At 42.4% G+C, this 20021-nt stretch overlaps 1 protein-coding gene across 3 annotated transcripts; it reads right to left on the bottom strand.

The window, feature by feature from the left end:
- Positions 1-916: 916 nt before the first annotated feature.
- Positions 917-16186, bottom strand: med25 (mediator complex subunit 25). 3 transcript variants are annotated; one of them, XM_036552695.1, is made up of 20 exons: positions 16003-16186; positions 14547-14698; positions 14244-14289; positions 13808-13932; positions 13287-13385; positions 12671-12791; positions 12048-12207; positions 11434-11564; positions 11191-11263; positions 10581-10855; positions 9643-9744; positions 8207-8289; positions 7780-7837; positions 7192-7299; positions 3650-3823; positions 3141-3248; positions 2885-2956; positions 2548-2718; positions 1969-2092; positions 917-1460 (listed from the first exon to the last, which is right to left on the bottom strand). In XM_036552695.1, the coding sequence occupies exons 2-20, from the start codon at positions 14669-14671 to the stop codon at positions 1354-1356; spliced, it is 2262 nt and encodes a 753-aa protein (XP_036408588.1). In that variant the 5' UTR covers positions 14672-14698; positions 16003-16186; the 3' UTR covers positions 917-1353. The 3 variants fall into 3 exon arrangements, with proteins under 3 accessions (XP_036408588.1, XP_036408587.1, XP_036408589.1); XM_036552694.1 differs by having other exon boundaries at positions 8207-8292; XM_036552696.1 differs by lacking the exon at positions 2885-2956 and having other exon boundaries at positions 8207-8292.
- Between the last annotated feature and the right edge of the window lie 3835 nt (positions 16187-20021).

Raw genomic sequence — 20021 nt, forward strand, 5'->3', positions numbered from 1 at the left:
ATGTTAATACAGGAGAGCTGAGCTGAGAGTCTGTGACATTTTCTGACAGAGACAGATATGAGGATTTAGAAATAAAAGCAATTCTTTGTAAGACTACACTGTTTCTTACTGGGTGAGGGAGATGGATTAGAACCCAGAGTGAGATCTCAGTGTCACAGTATCCTAGCAACTGCCTCCATCTCCATGGAGACCCGAACTGACATCATTTCCTGTCTGTGTGTGAGAATGTATCTATTTGTGTAGTGTATGTGGAGTGTTTATGCTTACATGATAGGGACAACAATATATGCGGGAGGGTATAATGTGTATGAGTGCAAATTATGCTGTAGCTTTATTTTACTCTTTTTATGTGTATGTACTACTGACAATCATGTATGGCAGTCTACATAAAGTAGTCCCATGCACACAGGTACAACCACAGCATCTGAGAGTATGCCTGTAATATGTTCTGCGAACGTGAAGCCAGAACCCACGCGTATGTGTATTTGAGTGTTGGTCTTTGCACGGCTGTTTTGCGCTCTGCCAAATAGTGCTGCTGCCAAACAGTGCCATCTGGTATAACTACTTGGCCTGGAGACATTATTTGGCACATGATGCCCCTGTATGGATACACAACATATTGGAGTAGTTAAAATTAACACTGAGATACCATTTGGCAGAAGCAGACACTTAATCTATTTGTCTATTTTGGTGTTCCTCTCAGTAGTCTTTCCTTGCAGTGGCCATTAATTGCTTATATACTTTGTCATCCCTCTCTCTCTCGTTCCCTCTTTTGGCCATAGTGTAATGTTGTCTCATCAATCAGTGTGCATACTCTGTATATGCATCAATTATCATTGAACAGAGAACACTGTCGGATCAGAAACATTTGTCTGACAAAATTAATCTTTATTTACTGTCATAAAAGAACGTCCAGATTCCTCAAAATGGAAAGAGCAACAAATGAGTGGTAAAAGCTTGTTAAAAAAGAAAAAGAAAAAGAAAAAAGTAAATCTGGGCAACATGGGCCAGGCTTCTATATGAAAATTCAAACAAAATGGCAGATCAGTGTAGCAGAGTACAGCGTACTGTACACTGCCACGTGCCCACCCTTCCCTGTGCTGTAGGTATAACTGAATTGTTTATGTGTCTGCTGCTGCAAAGACTGCACAATGCTCAACATCAGCCACTGACTGTACTGTTTGTTCCACACTCCACACACAGCCCATGCTGTAAGTGTCAGGGCTATGCCGCTCGTCTGCGATTTCTCGCATTATCAGTGGGTGTGGCAAACTGCAAAATCCTCGCCCTCAGGGCTCCTTCACCAAAGACTTCAGCTGGAGCTGATGGGAAGTGCAGTCTTTTGGTCCTGGCTCAGATGAGATCCATGAGAATCTCATCCTCCATGACACTGGACACCTGGGGCATGCCTGGGGCCTGGGCTACTGAGCCCCTCTGAGCTCCGGCCATCAACATCTGACCTGAGAGAGGGAGAGATCGACGCATACACACTTCTGAGTACAGCAGGGGTGCGACATCTGACACCAGCCATGTGACGGCGTGTGACTGTCTCCCTGAAATGCAATGGAAATGCCCATCCTGGTCTGATGTCTGTCATGTGTGTCTCTAGGGGATGCCTATCTCTATTGTTTACTGTAGCCAACCCATGGACCTGCTAATTGCTTGTGCTACATGATTCTTATAATGACAGAGCGCAGTTATCGCAAATCAGTTGTAACAGGTGAACAGGTGAACTCCTGTACCGAAACACTTTGGCTGCTGTACAGGTGGAAGGTGCATTTCGTACATGTGTTCCAGTGTAACTAACGTCTTTAATGCAGTTTAGTCTAGTTTAATCTAGTCCTTCTCTACACGTGTTTGGATTACTCAGCTGAAGTTTTAACAAATGTGTTCTGTCATCAGTTTGGACCACATAATGGTGATGGCAACAGTGTTCCGTACACTAAGGGTGTGTAGCTCCATGGATACCTGGAAGAGGCTGTCTCCATTGGGCCTGCATTTGAGTGGCCCCTCCTGGAGGAGCATGGACCATTGGCTGCCCCAGTCCCTGATGGGAGAGCATGGGCCCTTGCATGTGCGAGACACCCGGTTGCTGAGGGGAAAAGAGGGATGGGGACGGGGAAGCACAGAGATTGAAGGGCAGAGGGAGAGGGAGTAAAGGACAGAGAAAAATGAATTACAGGACATATACACAATGTATGAGTTTCAGGTACACAACTGTGGCTTCATTTATAAAGAGGACAGAGGGCTGGCATCAAAAAATAGAATGCTTATCAACATACACTGTCAGTTAGGGCTGTTCGACCAACTGGTTATCATCTTTCGGTTCACTTTCACACAACTGCCACGGGCACTTCTGGCACATTTGCATTTTATTAGAATATTAATGATGCCAGATTTTTGGAGGAGTTTAAAATGTATGTTGCTGGCAAAGGTTGCTAGCTTTACGTTGCAAGTTCTGAATGAATTAGCACTAAGTCAAGTCAGTATGTGCATCTTAAACAGTCCTCCTTCCTGGTCTGCCAGCTATCAATCCCATGCTTTTACCGGTTGCTGCTGGCTGAGTAGGAGACTGCGCAGTTGTGGATTGGCTCCCGGGTTCGGGAGGCGGAGCATAGGTCCCTGAGGTGGGGCCTGGCCACCCTGAGCTCCCTGACTTGGTGGGGCACCTGTGCCTGGTGTTTGCTGATTGGCTGTGGCAGCTGCTCTCATTGGCAACTGAATGAGAGATAGACAGGAGATAGTCAAAACAACATTACATGTTGCAACCACAGTTACATACAGTAAATTCATTGACATGAGAGAGAAAAAGCATGGTGAACAGGGAGAAGAGTGTGACCAGGAGGTGTTCTCCAGAGTGGGGGAGAGACTCTGAGACTCTCACCAAATTAGACTGCCTTTGCTGGTCCTCCATCATTGTGACCTGACTGACTGGAGGCATGCCTGATACCACAGACTGAGCCCGAGAGAGAGAAAAGAGGGAGAAAAGGAGGGAAAGGAGGAGGGGTTAATACAGCATGCCCTCAGATGCACAAAGGTGGGAAAAATACAGAGGGAGCACAAAGACAGGAAAAACCAAGAAACAAACAAGGACAGAAAAGAGAGGCAAAGAGACGCAGAGCGAGGTGTGGGCTCCCTACTTGCTGCTGGACGTTGCCATGGGAGACGGGTATGGGTCCAGGCGGCCGGTTGAGGAAGTTCTGATTGGGGGGGACCACGCCTTGCTGCATTGCACCTGCAGCGCCCAACTGGAACACAAGCAGTGGGTCAGGACTCCAGAGTACGTGAGCTCGGACCCCGTGTGACTAACCGTACACCGCTCAGAACTGAGCTGAGCTGTAGAACAGAGGCCTGCAGGCAACCGCACTGAAATATACACCACTCAGAAACACATCTTGTATACATTAGAGATTGCGTACACAAAGCACAATTTTACCATTGCAAAGCTGATGGGACACAACACAAACCTTGACCAACCTAATCTCAAAACACAAACCCAAAGCAAGCATTCTATTTTCTTATCCTTTTGTGAGAGCATATTTGCCACAAACAACCCTAAGCTAATAGTCAATGACCGGCGGGGTGGATGTAGCTTCGGACTAAATGCTAGCACATGTACAAAATGCACCCGGCAGCCGTCCTCACTCACCGTCCTGTGCTGCTGGACCTGCTTGTGGTTGGTGATGACCTGTCGGATGCCGTTGACGAAGCCGCTCTGGTCGTTGGGGATGAGGCCCATGAAGATCTTCTTCTTGGAGGAGTACAACAGCATGAGCACGCGCACCTCACAGGGGGCGCTGTGGGGGAAATGCACGCAGCCGGCCTGAGGGGGGAGACAGAGAGCCGGTTTGCTTTAACCTCCCCCGAAAGCTTCACCGAATCGGAGACCACAAGAGGTCCAAGCAGGCCACAGTCCCGTGACAAAAGCATCCTGGTACTTTTCCAAACCTGAAACAGTTCTGCAGAAGTGATACGAAAGCACTGCACACCAAAAAAGAATGAGAGAGGCATAGAAGAACATGCTGGTCCTGTGAAAAGGGCCACTTATTTTCACTGATTACACTGTTACTCAATCGTGTCCTCAGTAGTAGAAGTCTATATCTTCAAAATATCCTGATAAAACGTACTGTATCAAATTTGTGGGCAGTGTTGAGATGCAGCAAGATACAACTGCTACTACAACAACTACAATGGTTGTTCAAGTGCAGTAACAGCATAGACAGACAGATATTCTGTATTAATTACATAAGTTTTCTTTATTGTTTGAAAATAACACTGGCATGCATTCCTGCATATTTGATACCTGTTTAATCTGTATCACCATCTCTAACACACTCTTCTTTAACAATAATAACTGGCCACTACCACTATTACTGCAATCTACAAAGCAACTGAGGCAGTAAAAATGTGATGCATTCAAGTCTTTGGATGTGAATTGTGAATGCTGGGACTTGAGAGAGATGTTTTCTTGAGTACCAAAGTGTCCTACCCAGTTTTTAACTGAAATTATGCTGCAGACTACACCACCCCTGCGCAAGTGAACTCAAGATTTCTGTGTAAACAGTAAAATTATTCCCATCTGTCACATTTTCTTTGCCATCTAATTTGAAGCCAAAAGTGGAGTGCAGATAAAACTTTCTTCTTCCTGACCCTGGATGTGGACAATGTACTTATCAGAACATCACTTTTTTCTGGAGATTTACTGCCACTAGCAATTCCCCCTGTAAGGACAATTTGAGTATTATTCAATGGGCGAGTACACAAAGGATTTGTGTGTCTGTTGAGCTTCATAATAAAACAGGATGGTAGCTTTCTGTTTAAAGGCACGTGAAATTTGTGGGAGGCATTTTTTTTTTTTTTACACTGAGTAAAGCAACAGAGTTCCCAACTTTACCAGCTAACCGCTATCTATGAAATAATAGCTAACATTAGCTGGCTAGCTAGCCGTCCTGGACAGACAGACAAAGTAACAAAAAGTGACAGTTGACAGTGACTGACAGTGGCAAGTATAAGCTGAGGGCCATCATGATATAATAACCTATATAATAATCGTAATGCACAGCAATGCAAAACAAAAAAAGTTTTCTTGATCCAGGTGCTGCATGACATTGAAAGTTTACCTCAATGACTGATTTAGTCTAAAACAGCAACGCATTGTATTGGTAGTGGAAATGATCATATGAATAAAACAGAGGACTACGCATCCTGACTAACATATGTGACTACTGTCTGACAGAAAATACTGTGATGAAAAAGTAGTAGTTGATTTTTTGAGACTAAAATAGCCATTGCTAAGGGATTAAAGTTATTCCACTGCAGAACAGGATGTTCATTTATGCTTCTGCAGAAAAAAATACTCCCATGGTCATGCACTGGTTGTTCAGAAGGTACAACAAAGAGTTTGACCCAATCAATTTCAATCAAATTAGACAATCTGCTGTCAACAAAAACTTGTGTTTTACTTCAATAAAGGACAGATTAGCCAACTAATCGCTACAGTCCTGACAGAAAAAGACAGATCGATGGATGGATAGACAGACAGGCAGAGAGAGACAGAAATAATAACTGACAGCATACTGCAAGCTAAAATTAACTGAGATATGCAGTCCATCACCATTACATAATTTGGTGGGAAATCTTTTTAAACCAAACACTACAGTTCTATTCTACAATTACACTTCAAGTCCACAGAGCTACATAAAACCACACATGCAGGGTGAAATTAGATATTTACCCATTATTTTTAGCACAACAAAAAGAACATTACCATTTGGACACATCCATTCTACAAAGATAATTGTTCGATGAGGTGAAGGCCACACAGAACCCTTAGCTACTCTACATGCATCAGCCTGTCAACACCTTAGTAATGCAGCATGTACCACTCTGTACACACATAGATTGTGTGTCATACTATTCATATTAATCTCAAATTACTGTTAATCCAACATGTGTTGCACTGATTATTAGTCACAAATTCTGTCTGTTTTATGAGTTGATCAACGCTTTTGCATTATTATTTTGTTGTTTGTTGCTGTTGTGCACCGTTTCCTCTACTTTGGAAATGCTGTCACTGAGAGAGAGAGAGAGAGAGAGAGAGAGAGAGAGAGAGAAAGAAAGAAAGAGGCAGGGAGGGAAGGAGGGCTTTCTTTCACCCCCTTAAGTCAAGCTCAGAAAGTACCGGCGGTCTTTGTGAGGGCAACACAGTAGGTGGCCTCTTACAGTTACCTGCAGGAATCAACATTCATAGCTAACTTTTTGTTTTACTATTCAAACTAGTGATGAGCCTGTATTTCAGATAGCCAATCAAAGATTATTATCAACCATAAAAACTGTTCTGCAGTTTATCTGAGGTCAGACATTTCTCAGACAATAAGGGTGAACTTTTCATATTCTTGCATATGCCGTTTGTCCAGCATTTTAATAAAGTAATTTGATACTTCATGGCTTCAGTAACTAGTCAAATGCATCTACATTACACAACGCAACAACGAAAGTTCAAATGAAATTCAGTTTGGTGGCACTAAAACAAGTCACTTAGTGCTGTCTGGCTGCAATCACAGCCTCTGTGCTTTCCACCCCAATGGAAATAATCACTTGCAAAGAACATTTGCACATCATGTGTGAGAGCAGCATTAGTGTCTGAGGCAGTTATCTCTCTGCCAGGTCGAGTTTCAGGCCACCAGTCGAAAAGCTCCACACCATACTCCCCACAGTGGCCACGGAGTATCACTACAACTCAAGTAAATTAATTTCAGAAGCTTTATTTCTCTCTGCCACCTGGTGGACACAGCCTGCAACTGCAGACAGGCCTTGCATGCTGCTGACCAAATGAAGAATACCTGCAGTTAACAAAATCCAGCCAGTGTCCAAACAAGGTTTCTGCATGTGTACATATTGTTATGTGTGCACACTCTGTACAATGCTGAGCACAAACCCTGATTTTCCACGTATGTAATCCATACATAAGGAGAAGGAGAATTTCCTCTATAAAAGCAACTGATTTCACCTCAAAGCCATCTTCAAACTATAAAGTTGTATTATGCCAATTACATATGGTAATTATCTATTAAAAGAAAGGTAAGCACTTCACAGCCAATTAAAGGAAAAGGTACCCTCCAAGCCCAGCGGACAAGTAGGGACAGTAAGAGAAGGACAGAAGGCCAAGTGTACACAAAGAAAACTACTCACAAAGCCATTGGCCATGATGCGATATAAACCCTTGAGTGATTCGACATCTTTGTTGGTGAAGTGAAACTGCACCATCCTGGAGTTTCTGAAGAGCGGGCCGAGTGTCGTCTGAAAACACGGGGGGAAGAGACAGGGAGAGGGGTGTGACAACTGCAAATGCAGAATAACTGGGTGTAAAAGAACATGCTCAGCCGAAATGAGGGAATGGAGAATGAGACAATCAATGATACATTTGGCAGCGTGGCGCAGGGGTAAGGAGCAGGGCTCATCCAAAGGGCTCAACCAAAAGGGAACCGGTTCAGTCCCCAAAGGCACTGCCTTTGTACCCTTGGGCAAGGTACTTAACCCAAAATTGCCTCAGTAAATATCCAGCTGTATAACTATGCAAAACATGTAAAAATTGTAACTTATGTACTTTGCTCTGGATAAGAGCATCTGCTAAATGACAATAATGTAATGTAATGCTAAAATGGCATAAAAAGAGACAAGAGAGGGATCCAATGAGAGACATGAGGAGGAAAGGGAGGAGCACATTGGTGGGAGGAACAGAGGGAGGGGTCAGAGTGCAGCCCAGTACGGGTTCCTCACCAGTAGCTGCTGGGGGATGAGCTGCATGATAAGTTTCTGAGGCCACTGGTCTGCGTTGCTGATGAAAGAAGCGAAATGTGAGAAAGTCATCCAACAAATAGCCCAGTCAGTTTACTCCATCCTTTCCTTCAAACACACAACAAGCATACAGTAAACGTCTTCCACTTAAATGTAAGGGCAACAACGCCATTACGAAATGAGGAGAAATGTTTCTTCAGATTCTCAAGGAAATGAAACATTGAAAAACACGTTACTTTTTACCTTTCAAACAAGTTTTTTTTTTTTGTTTGACAATTACTGTACAGACAAATGTATTTTTTAATAATGCAACTTTTTGATAAATACAGGAATCCCTGTACACAACACTACTAGACATCACTGGCTGGTCAATAAGATGACATAATGGTAATTGTAGTTTTCTACTCACAGATTCTCTCCTTGGTTGACATACACTTGGCAGGGCAAGGAACGAGTGAGTTTGGTATTAGAATCCATTGAAGTTGCTTTGGGCTTCTGGTATGTGAGAGAGGTGGAGGGATGACAAGACAAGTGTGGAAGTTAGCATACAAGTAAACTCAACATGGAGCCATATGTTATATTTCTATCAGACTTTTTAACAAAATTCAGCAGAAGACGAAGGGGGCTGTGTTATAAAATAAAAATTGTGAGCAAACAAGTTTGCAATACTGAGGTATGATTTACAGATTCAGAATAACACCTGAAATGCTAACCAGGGATTATAATGGACAAATTCTGCAAAATGTAGACCATTTTAAAGGCCAGACTGTTTTTTTTTTTAATTATTATTCCTTTGATAACTTCAATACAAGTCAAGTCCAGACAAGAAAAGCTAATGAAAGACAAGACGTGTGCTTGATGTGGACAGTCACTGGGCATCCAAGGCTAATCATCCAAAGAATCAAAAAATGAGCCTCTGATCCTTGCTGATCCACACAAACATGCTCTTCATCTTCTATGAATCCACAGCATGCTGATGGAAAATATCAAAGCATGCTGGGTCATCATTCCCACCCAGGTGTGGGTAGTAAGATGCTCCACAACATTTCAGTTCAGTTACCAAGTGACTCTTTTCAAAATGTTCACTGAAAAGCTGATACAAGAAGTTTACAGTACGTTACAGCTGCTTATAATGACCAAAACACTGGGTCAGAATCATTCCTAATAACAACACTGTTTAAATATTAACAGTGTTTAAATACTCCACTTGTAAGAATAAAATATTCCACTTGCTAAAATCGTTTTGGGCTCATTCACATGTAATATGGAGCTGTACAGTGGGGCATAATGAGTGAAAAATCGGTTTCAGTTTCAAGGCAGTGCAGTTCCTACCTTGTGCTAATTACTGCAGCACCTAGCCTGTTAAACACTTTGAGAAAAAAGTTGAGCTAATTATAGCTAAGTGCCTGGATTCCAGACGACACGGTAGGAAGAGAGTAACAAAATGCGCTGCCTTTTTGAGTCTTTTGACAGTTTTAAACCTTTTAAATCAACTGATGTCACTGAAAAATTGGTTCTGAGAGATACTAAAAGGCCGTGAGCAACATGGAGAACGAAAGACAAAAAATGAATGTAAGCCAGCAACACACCTTCCAGTTCCACACAGAACACGTTGTCATACTCACCAACATTTAAGCAAATACCATGAGTAAAATTATTTTTATTTTTGAATTACTAAAGGACATTAACTGCACCAGGGCACTATACCGTACACTCCGCATACCCTGCTACATTCTGATGATTTTCTGCTTTTTGGTACACGCTTGTTGAGCGCAGAATGTGGCATGTTCTCTTTATAAATGCATATGTGTCAAGATTCGCTTGGAGTTCACCGTTTCCCCTCACCTCTTGCCACTCCAGCACTCCACTCCATGCCATGATCTTATTGGCTACTGCCTGCTGCTGTGCTATTGGATTCGAGCTGGCCTGGGCTGCAGACACGCCAGGCTTCATGAGAGAGAGAGAGAGAGAGAGAGAGAGAGAGAAAGCATTTTTTCTATTACATACTCATACATTATTTTGAAAACATGCAATACACAAGGTTTAACATCAAGAAAACACCAGAGTGAGAGTATTTGCATTATAGCGTATGCAGTCAATACAACTGAGTGTACACAGCCAGCAGTAGTTCTAACATATTTTCTGACCTCGCTCTTAAATTTGAACCCTAGTATACAAATATCCCATTAAATGAATCACAACAGCCGGGAGAGAATGTTCTTGTAACAGCAAAAGGTTTTTGCCCCGAAACTCCAATATATCCAGCCTGTGCGAAATATGACAAAACATTGCCAATTGTCTGGTGAACCAGAAAACAAAGCCACCAGCAACCGGATCAAACGCACATTTTGATGGAAACCATGTTTGAAAGGTATTCTGTTGCTGGGTGCTTCAGCATTCACCCTCCTTACAAGCCTCTGCCCATCATCAGCATTATCATTTTGTTGTTAATGGATCTGAATGACATTTTTTCCAGTTAGGGGGAGATGGACAAAAGCTGGTGAGTTGTACTGAGAGGTTTTAGCCAAAGTTTGCTGTGCCCCAAGCTCACCAGTGGAGCGTGAGTAAAGCTGGTTTTCCAAAAGCATCACTTTCCCCCCTTCTGCCCTCCAGTGGTAAAAACATCTGCATCTGTAACACGAAGGCCTGGAGCATTTCATAGGCGTGCAGCAAACGTATCTTTTATTGGGGGCATGTTTTGTCCTTTCCCAATGGTTGTTGGTTAGGGCTGTGTAAACTGTTCAGCAGAGACACACTTCCCAAGGTTGGTCAAACCCACTCACCATGCCAGGCTGGGAGGATGGCAGTGTCTGCTGATTCGATGCCGCCTGCTGCTGGGGGGGTTGCGGCGGCTGCTGATTGGCTGTGGGCTGGCCCGGGGGCTGGACCTGTTGCTGTTGCTGTTGCTGGGGGAGAGCGGGTTGCGGCTGGGTCAAATGAGGTGTTGTTACTGTGGTAACTGTAGATAGGCTGGGCTGGTTGGACGGGCCGAGTTTCACCGATGGGAGAGAAGTCGGTTGGCTGCTGAAGGGGGGACCTTGGTTCGGCATTCCAGGGACTGAAAGAGGGAGACGGAGTAAAAATAACAGTGAACTTTCAACACAGTATTCCTGATTCCAATTCCATCTGTAGAAAAGACACAGGCATTATGTATGCACAGAACAAATACTGACACTGAGTGTGTGAATATTTGTCACAGTCATAATCACTGTAATTAAAGATAAGAACAAGGAGTGTGACAGGCAGAAATGGTGAGGAGAGAAGAGGACAGGAGAGGGAAAGACACACAGTAAAAAAGGGGGGGGAGAAGGACATACAGACACGGTAAGGAGACGACTGGTTAGAAAGCCGTGAGACAGAGACAAGCGGACGAAGAGCAGCAGACAGACTCACAGCGATTCTTCTGGTTGTTGGCTGCCTCCAGAGCCATCTGAGCGGCTGCCTGCGCCGCGTTGAGCGAGGGAGTCTGGCGAAGGGAGAGCGGAGGGAAAACGTTCACTCCGCGTATCCAAGCGGCAGAGATTCAGCTCACAAACAAGAACTCGAGCGCAGCCATTCGTGTTGAAACTTTCAGCGGTACGGTACAACAAACCGACAGAGCACAAATGAACAGTCATTCTCTCGCTCATTCAGCACCTGGTAGGGATGGGCTGTGCTGATTGCAGGCTGGGGCTGAGAGGCCGGTCCCATAGGCTGACTGGCAGGCAGAGGTTGAGGGGGCAAAACCGGTTTGAGCGAAACTGCCCCTGACCCTCCCCCTGGGGCAACTAGAGAGAGACACAAGCCCATTTCACAAAGACTGCAGAAAAACAAGATCATACTTACAATACAGTGACACTACTGTGGATAAAATGATGTAAAACTCTCAAATGATTTATCGTTTTGTTTTGCTAATGCTGTAGCACTGTTGGAGTGTGAGGACACTTACTGAAACAGTCTCAGAATAGGCATTCTCAAGTAGTACATGGTGTTTTAAACACCTCCCTTGCACTGAACTTGTGACTGTCTCCCTGTAACACCATTGTCCAGCTTGGTTCAATTTCAGTCATCACTTTCTGACTTCTACCTGGCTAGGGTGTGAATCCATCAGCACTTTTCCTGGACCAACACACTTGCCAGCCCCAAAAACTGCTGACATGAAACAATTCTGGCATGGGTACTCAACTTGAAAACAGCCGCTGTCATTAAAAATTGCTCGGCACTGGGGTATAAGATCAGCTTTGGCTGAACCTCTTTCAAATGTCTCTCACCAGGCAAGGCGATACCCCGGACGAGGATCATGTGACGGGGGTCTTGGCTGTAGTCTGGATGGGACGAGTCGGCCGGAGCTCCCACGGGCAAAGCTCGTTCGAACAAGGACTGCAGAGCAGGCAGTTTCCGCGGAGAAATCACAGAGAAATGGATGCCTCTCTGCGGAGAGAGAAAACGCCGTTGCAGTGCAGCTGCCGCTCCATCACACTTTGTGCCCATTCATTTTCGGCACTTGAAGATTCATTTAAAAGGTGAATGATTCAAATTTTGATAATAAAGCGACATAAACACTGACAGTTCTTGACGTTATAATAATAATAAAAAAAAAATGCTTCCCTTTCAGCCAAGATACTATTTTCATTCACGAGTGCACAAATGACTCAATTTAAATGTAGCAATCATTAACTTCCACATGAGAGAAAAACACCCCTCGCTTGCTGTCATTTAACAAATGTTTCACGCTGTTGTATCAGTCACAGCATGCTATACATATTTTATTCTACGATGGAGAGCTAGTATGAAAAGCTCAAGTGTCTTTTATGAAGGTCCACACAGCAGAAGTTACTATTCACAGCGGCTGCTCATTTGTTTCTGTGGGATGTTGGGAGCTGTAGTTACTTACATCTCTGATGATCTGGACCAGACTGTCTGCCGTGCACCCGGTGTAGCTGACACTCTCCACAGCAGGCAGCAGGTAAGGAGGAGAGTTACACAGCAGCACACACACCTTGTGAGTCTGACCTCTGACAGGTGGGACAGACAGAGAGAGACAGACAGATAATGAGAGGGAGAGATAGAGAGAGAGAAGCCTGATCGTGTGGCCGTTAGGCTATCAAACTGAGCATCAAAGTGCTGTCAACTTGTTGTGGCATGAGAAATGTACAAGGACATCTGCACGTATACAGTTCTTGGCAGCGTCCACACTGAATGAGTTTCAATGTGTGTGCGCCAATGTACAGTCCTGGACATTGTCCACACTGAATTAATGTCCGTGTATGCGCCAATGCACAATGTTGGGCTATGTCCATACTGACTGGCCCTGCGCATGTGTGTGCCTGGCAACATGTAATGCTGGACAGTGTCCATGCTGCATGGGCTGCTCTGTGTGTGTGTCAATGTGCAATGCTGATCAATGTCCATTCAGAACAGGTCTCTGCACGTATGACACTGCAGGGCTGATCAGTGTCCATTCTGAATATCTTGTTTGACGCGTTTCAGAAAAAAAAACATCAACTCACATCTGCTCCCTCATCTTCTTGAAGTCATCAAATAGTTGTAGGGCCACCGAGAGCCCTTCTGCGATCAGACTACAGCTCTCTGCCCCACCACCCATAAACCTGAAAAGGGACAGAGAAAAAGAGGGGTGGACAAATTACTGTATCCATACTGACTGTGGAGGGAGTTCTAAACAGACAGAACAGATCTTTAACATTGCTGACAAGCCGCTGACTGGACTTACTGGAACCAATAAAAAACTATGTTCTCCTGCAGTAAGGTTGTAGAAAGATTGTAAACTTAATCTCCCAGAAGACACTCCTCAATAACACAAGTGGAATTCTACACAAATAAACTAAAGAGTAAGAAGCCTTTCTGAAGACCACAGCTCCCAACATCTTTCCCCTCCCCATTATCAAACCCAAGCAAAGCAGAAATAATGAGGAAAGTGCAGATGGGAAGAACCCTGCATGCACATTTACTCATTTCCCCACTGTATGGCATAGCAAGGCATCGTGGGAGGTGTAGTCCCATTCATCCTTACTGGATACTGTCGATCCATGTGACAAACTCGAAGGCGGAACTAGTGGGCGCGTGACACTGCACGTAGGATTCTGGGGCACAGTCCACTGTGTTGAACACCACCAAGCTGTACTGAGTTCCCCCATACTGAGACACAGAGAAACAAAAGACACAAGCAGAAATACTCACTGATGGTAACATGAGGAACACACAGCTTCAGGAAGAGAGGTGACACAATACACTGATGATGAAAATAAAAATGAAAACCTATATTTTTGCACTATATGCATTTACTTTAGATGTAAGCTTGCCTAGATCAGAATGGATTACGTAAAATATTATGTTACGTTAAATATTGCAGTGTGTTCCATATTTAACAACAGAATGATTGTTTTACTTTTACATTTCCATTGGTTTCTTCAAAGCCAAATATGAGGAAAAGCTACAAAAAAACTTACATCTCCTCCAAAGTCTGTCTCCGCAGGGGGCCCTCCATTAAAATACCTGTGACAGACAGTTATTTACATACTCTGTCCATAAAGTACAACTGATTAGATGACAAACATTCATCGGTATTAAGGCTACATCTACAGATAGGCATTACAAATTATAGGCATATTACACCTACTATACAAAAAGCAATAACCCAAAATCCACGCATGCACAAGGACACGGTATAGTGGTAATAATATCCACAGTATGAAAATAATCAAAACTGCATATGACTAATAGCCATACCATATAGATTAGCAAGTACTCACTCGATAGCAGGAAGTATGTAATGCTTCCGCAAAGATTCAAAATAGGGACCAAGATTGGCAGTTCCTTCGATGACGAAGACCACATCTGCTACCTGATTGGATCCAGGCTTATTGGGCGGGTCCATCGAGGCCACACCCGCCACTGTGGAGAACTAGAAAACATTCATGTGTAAGGTTATAAACCATCGCATAATTTCATGACAGACAATGTTGCGGCCTTTGCAGGCAAACAATGCTGATTTCCTCATTAGCTACTGCGCACACATAGCAAAAGAAAATAATCAATCAATGGACTATTGCAGTACATGAACACTGCCTAAACTGTTCGACAGAGTTAGTCTACTTAGCCACAGGACAGAAAATAGCTGGCGTTGAAATTGAGCAGTGGGTTCTTGTCTTGTTCAGTTCTTTACCATCTGTCTACTTTACATCTTGAATGTCACAGGCTATGCCGCTTGCACAAAGAGGTATACTACAGAGCAAAACCATGTGTTCATTAACGCAAAAGTAATGTGTATCAAAACCTAAACATTTTTGTCAGTTATTCTGCACTTTCTACTTTGATTGAGACTCCTAATACTCTCTAGCTAGCTGTATGATGTTGGCCACTCGAAACGGACGTTTTCTGTCAGATCTACCGGTCCGTGATTTGCTAACGAAGCCCTTAACCGAACCCCATTCATTATAGTGATGAGCTTCGGCGAAACAAACGTTTGCTAGCTAGCTATCAAGCGGGCCAATTGGTTTGGGTCAAGTTTCCACTTATCAAGTTGCTCTAATACCCAGCCAACGTCAATATCTGTTTAGGATTTTCTTTTTAATGTTAGTTAGCAGTGGACGCTTGCTACGGCTAACCACTTCAATGCTTAGCCTGGTTCCCAAGCTTACAGCTAGACAGATAGCCAGCTACCTAGCTATTTTTGTATCACTGTCGTTTACTACCTAGCTGGTTAGAAACCCTTCCACTGAAATATCAGTTTCGTGATACGTTTGACTTTTAGTACTTAACGTTGACTAAACTGTAGACAATTAGCTAACGCTAGTTAGCTCAGTGATAGCTCAATCGGCAAACTTTCCTTAAATAGTTAGCTAACCAATCAGATATCATCAATGCATACATAATTAACAAGCTAGCTTATATAGATGGCAAAAGAAACTATAAAACTGGTATTCACATAGCTAACTAGCTTTATATTTTCTTTGACTTTCCAGCTTGCTGGGTAGCTAACGTTAGCTCGCTGAATTGAATTGCGTCTAATCAGCGAGAGATCCAGCAAGGTAACTAGTTAGCATCTTTTTTGTGTTTAACTGTTTTAAATTACACCGATTAGGTTATTGTATCCTGTGCAACTAGCATGAATTGAAAATGCAGTCATGTACTTGGCAAGATAGCTTGCTATATTCGAACAACCAGGCTGACCATCTATTGGCTCTGATAGGTATCGTAGCTACTTACCCGGCTGTATTACAATTATGTCGACGGAAAACAGTATTGCGAGAGATATCTGTTTGAATAAATTTTAAACCGTTTTGTCTCCGTTTTAATGTCAGTCGATAAATTTTCTCCTGAAATCCGTTAGTTTTTGGTTAAATGTTAAGTGAAACAAAAAAGGCCGTATCCATTGCAGACCAGAAGAACGGCGCTCTGGAATCGACAGCTCTGGTCGGTTTTGATCTGATCAGAAAACAAAGGTTGACCAGTTGACAATCGAGCAACGGATTGACGACTCTGGTACGATTCCATCTCAGGTACTCACAAAAACGGAATCAGTCGCTGTTGTATATCAGTTCTGTTTGTGTGTATATGCACATGAAATTACGGATTCTCTGCACACATCAATAAGTGTGGTGTTCCAGCCATTATTATTTTGATTAATAGCAATAGGAGATACTATTTCAAGATAGTAGGGGTGTAAATTAGTTAAAGGTAAATATCATATTGACAATGTGGTAAAAAAAAAAAAAATTCACTCACAGTTATTAATGTGTAGAATAGGTTAACAGGACTTGTTGTAGAAGCAGAGACCTTCGAGTATGGAGACCAGGCTTGACACAGTAATAGATACACTTTATACTAATATAAAAATAACAAGACTAGTCAGAGACCAACCTGAATGTTCTGTCTCATCTTCACATCAGGCTTTTATTGCAAATATCAAGCAATATTAAATGTTCACATTCAGTGATTTTTTTCTTCTTCTAAAACAGTGCTGGTACAGTGAGTGAACTGATCTAATTTCTAGTATAGTGTTGAAAAGCATACCTGAAAATATAACCCATTTTCAATTGTCATGCTTTGTTGTTTTTGAATTATAGTATTAAATGCTGTCTCTGTGTACAAGTGCTTACTTATCAGAAAAGGCAATGGCTAAAACATTATTTAATCAAAGCTATTTGACTTTTGTCCAAAACAGCTACACATCACACTTTGGACTGAACTTGCCATCATCTAACAAGATATGAGTTTTGTATCCAGTCACCCATGTATAGCTCCTGTTGATGTATCATTTATGCAAGAAGTGTATTAAGAATTACAGCATACTGTAATTGTCACAGCATTACAGTAGTGGGATATAACCGATTTACATTAAAAATAATCTTCACATGCATCTCTTCTACTGCAACAGGCACTTAAAACATTCAGCAGCACGGCTGTTATTATTTCCACCATGCTGGTCGACATCAATTAAATGTGCTTACTCACAGAAGAAACCTCAATTAATGCAGATTTACAATAAACAGTGATTCATCGCCATTTGCTTATTATCCCTTCAATTAATTACTGCAATTGCACTTGGTAATAACCAATCATTTCCTATTTGGGGCATAGCTGTTGAGTCCTGGTCACATTTTTCTTTCCTCCCCATGGATATTTTGATCTACTGCCTTCATCTTCTGGCTCTGTTCCTCCATCTTGGTTAGATTCTTGTTACTTGTGTTAATCAGAGGATCCAGTGACTTCTCTCACCCACAGGTTTGGCTACTTGATTAGCTTGTGCAATGCCTAGGCAAGATCGTATGTGTATGATGAGTCCTCAGGTTAATCAGCCATGCTTGCCTGCTGTACAAGCAAATGATGCTCAATTTAATTAAGGTTTTAGTCCAGCTGTAGGCTGCAGTCCAGCACCAAGACTTAATGAATTTAAAAATTTCACTTAGTCAATTTATGAAACACAGTCACATTACATCTATGTATAAACAGTACTTAAAAAACATTTTGAAATATGCAATACAGCCAATATATAGCCATGAATAACAAATATCTTTTAAAAATGAATTTAAGTTTCCAAAATTTAAGAAATTAAATTTCTTTAATATTATATTCAAATGAATTTATGTAAGCAGCTTTGTGGCTGCATTGTTTCAGAAGGGTTGTTTTTGCATTTGAGAGCTGCTGAAGTAGTCACAGCACAGTACAGCTTTATCTCCATCCAACCACCAGAGGGCAATAACATATTCTTTTTGTTTGCCATGAAAGATACTCATGAATGAGGACATCATGAAGAACCCTTTTTTTCTGCACGGCTCATGGGAACTTGTGTGTTAGCAACTTTTCTATGAGGTATCCATCGCCTTGAGAAGGGAAGCATTGTTTTTACTTTCTTGAAATGATCGCTTGTCCTTCTGTGCAAATGTTTTGTTTTTTCACATCACCTGGAATTTGGGGATCTTATTTCCTCATTTGCCATTCATATGGCCTTGACTTCTCTTTGATCAATTCTGTTTCCTTGGAAATAGATCTCATCAAAGCTGCTGATCTGTTTCTTATATTTAGAATATATAACCATGGAAGATCTGTGGCTAAAGGACACATCCACCAGTTAAATCTTTAAAATAATTAATCAAAGAAAAACACTACAAGAAGTATAGCTTGATTTGTATTTGCATTACATGCTTGCAGAAACACCCAATAAATACCCCCATAAGCACATTTAATTTTGCCAAAGCTGAATGAAAATACTGGAGAATCATCAATATTTCAGAAATACAATTGTTAGGATGAAATAATGGCAGTGTGTGACATATAAAAATGGTAGAAAAAATTGTGTTTATTTCAAAATAACATTTCAGAATCTTTCTGCATGACCCACTTTTTAGAATCTTAGCCTGCAGCTTTTGTGGTTGTTTTATTTATAGTGTTTATCCATTTATTTTTACTATTAATGATAATTTATGTACTGAATTCCGTTCATGAATATCCTGGCCATGGTTGTATGGTCATATGGTTAGCACTTTAAAATCGATCATGCAGCTAGTAGATCAGCCTTTGGTCTCTCATTAGACACTCGATGTATTTGGCTTTTACTTTTAGCCCAATCAGACTTGAATGAAAATTAAATGAGCATGATCCTTTGAAAAGATTCCTTGGGTCCAGGGTGCACTACTGTTTTGCACAAAAAGCTGTTCACATTCTTTAAAGGGTCTATGCATGTGTGTGTGTGTGTGTGTGTGTGTGTGTGTGTGTGTGTGGGGTGTGTGTGTGGGGTGTGTGTGTGGGGGGGGGTGTTGTTGGCTTCTGCAGGGCTGAACCATATCACCTGCCTCTGTTCTTTGCAGCTGACCTAACCCTGTGGAACAAGTGTCCAGTGTCCTGTTAGTAAGACATCAACTGTGAAGGCAAAAGGTTTAATTACGCTGTTTCATCTTTCCCTCAGTCTGTGCTCCTTCCAGGTTGGATGTGGTGCCAATTACTGAGACAGACATCTGCTCCCTGAGACAATGCAGCCAGATGAGGAGGGGCTCTGAAACACAGCCATGGGGGAAATTCATACGGATTTTTTATTAGAAACAGTTCAAAGAACAGTTCAGTCAAGAAAATGGTTCTGTTAAAGTTTTCAATTAGCCTAATTACAGGGGAGGCCAGCTGGAGCAGAAGCTAGCGGGCCCCCATAGTGGGAATAGAAAGGCATGCAGCGGAGTGTGTGCTGAGAGAACTCTCTGCTGGGTCCAACGTGTGCCTTCACTGAATGCATTATGTAATAAACCCCCTCCCCACTCTCTCTCCGCCCCACTGCCCCCCCTCTTTTTCTCTGTTTCTCTCTGTGTCTCACTCTTTCCATGTAAAAGCTAATGTTGCGCCATACTCAATGAAAGCAAGTCACCTTTATTGAGTAGGAGGCCCAGACTCAAATTCTGACTATTTACTTCCGTAAACAGAGAGAGAGAAGAAGAGAGTCATTGAGATTTTAGTGTAGGAGAGCTGCTGGAACATGCTGGAACACTGAAATACAGGGGATTAATACATAAATTTCACATCACTACTAATAGTGGGAGGCAGACGGCTAGTACAGAACATTAACAGTGACACTTCCCAAAAGAAAAGTTTCAGAACCACTCATCACGGGACAGCTCCACAGAGAGCCATGACTTTTACCAGGATTTTTTTTTTTTTTACATTTTTGTTGCTGCGTTGCTTTTTAGACCCACTCCTTCATTACCCCTCCTTCTCTCTTCTTTTGGCTGTTTCCATCTCCC

The sequence above is a fragment of the Megalops cyprinoides genome, chromosome 19 (assembly GCF_013368585.1).
Source record: "Megalops cyprinoides isolate fMegCyp1 chromosome 19, fMegCyp1.pri, whole genome shotgun sequence".
Classification (NCBI taxonomy): domain Eukaryota; kingdom Metazoa; phylum Chordata; class Actinopteri; order Elopiformes; family Megalopidae; genus Megalops; species Megalops cyprinoides.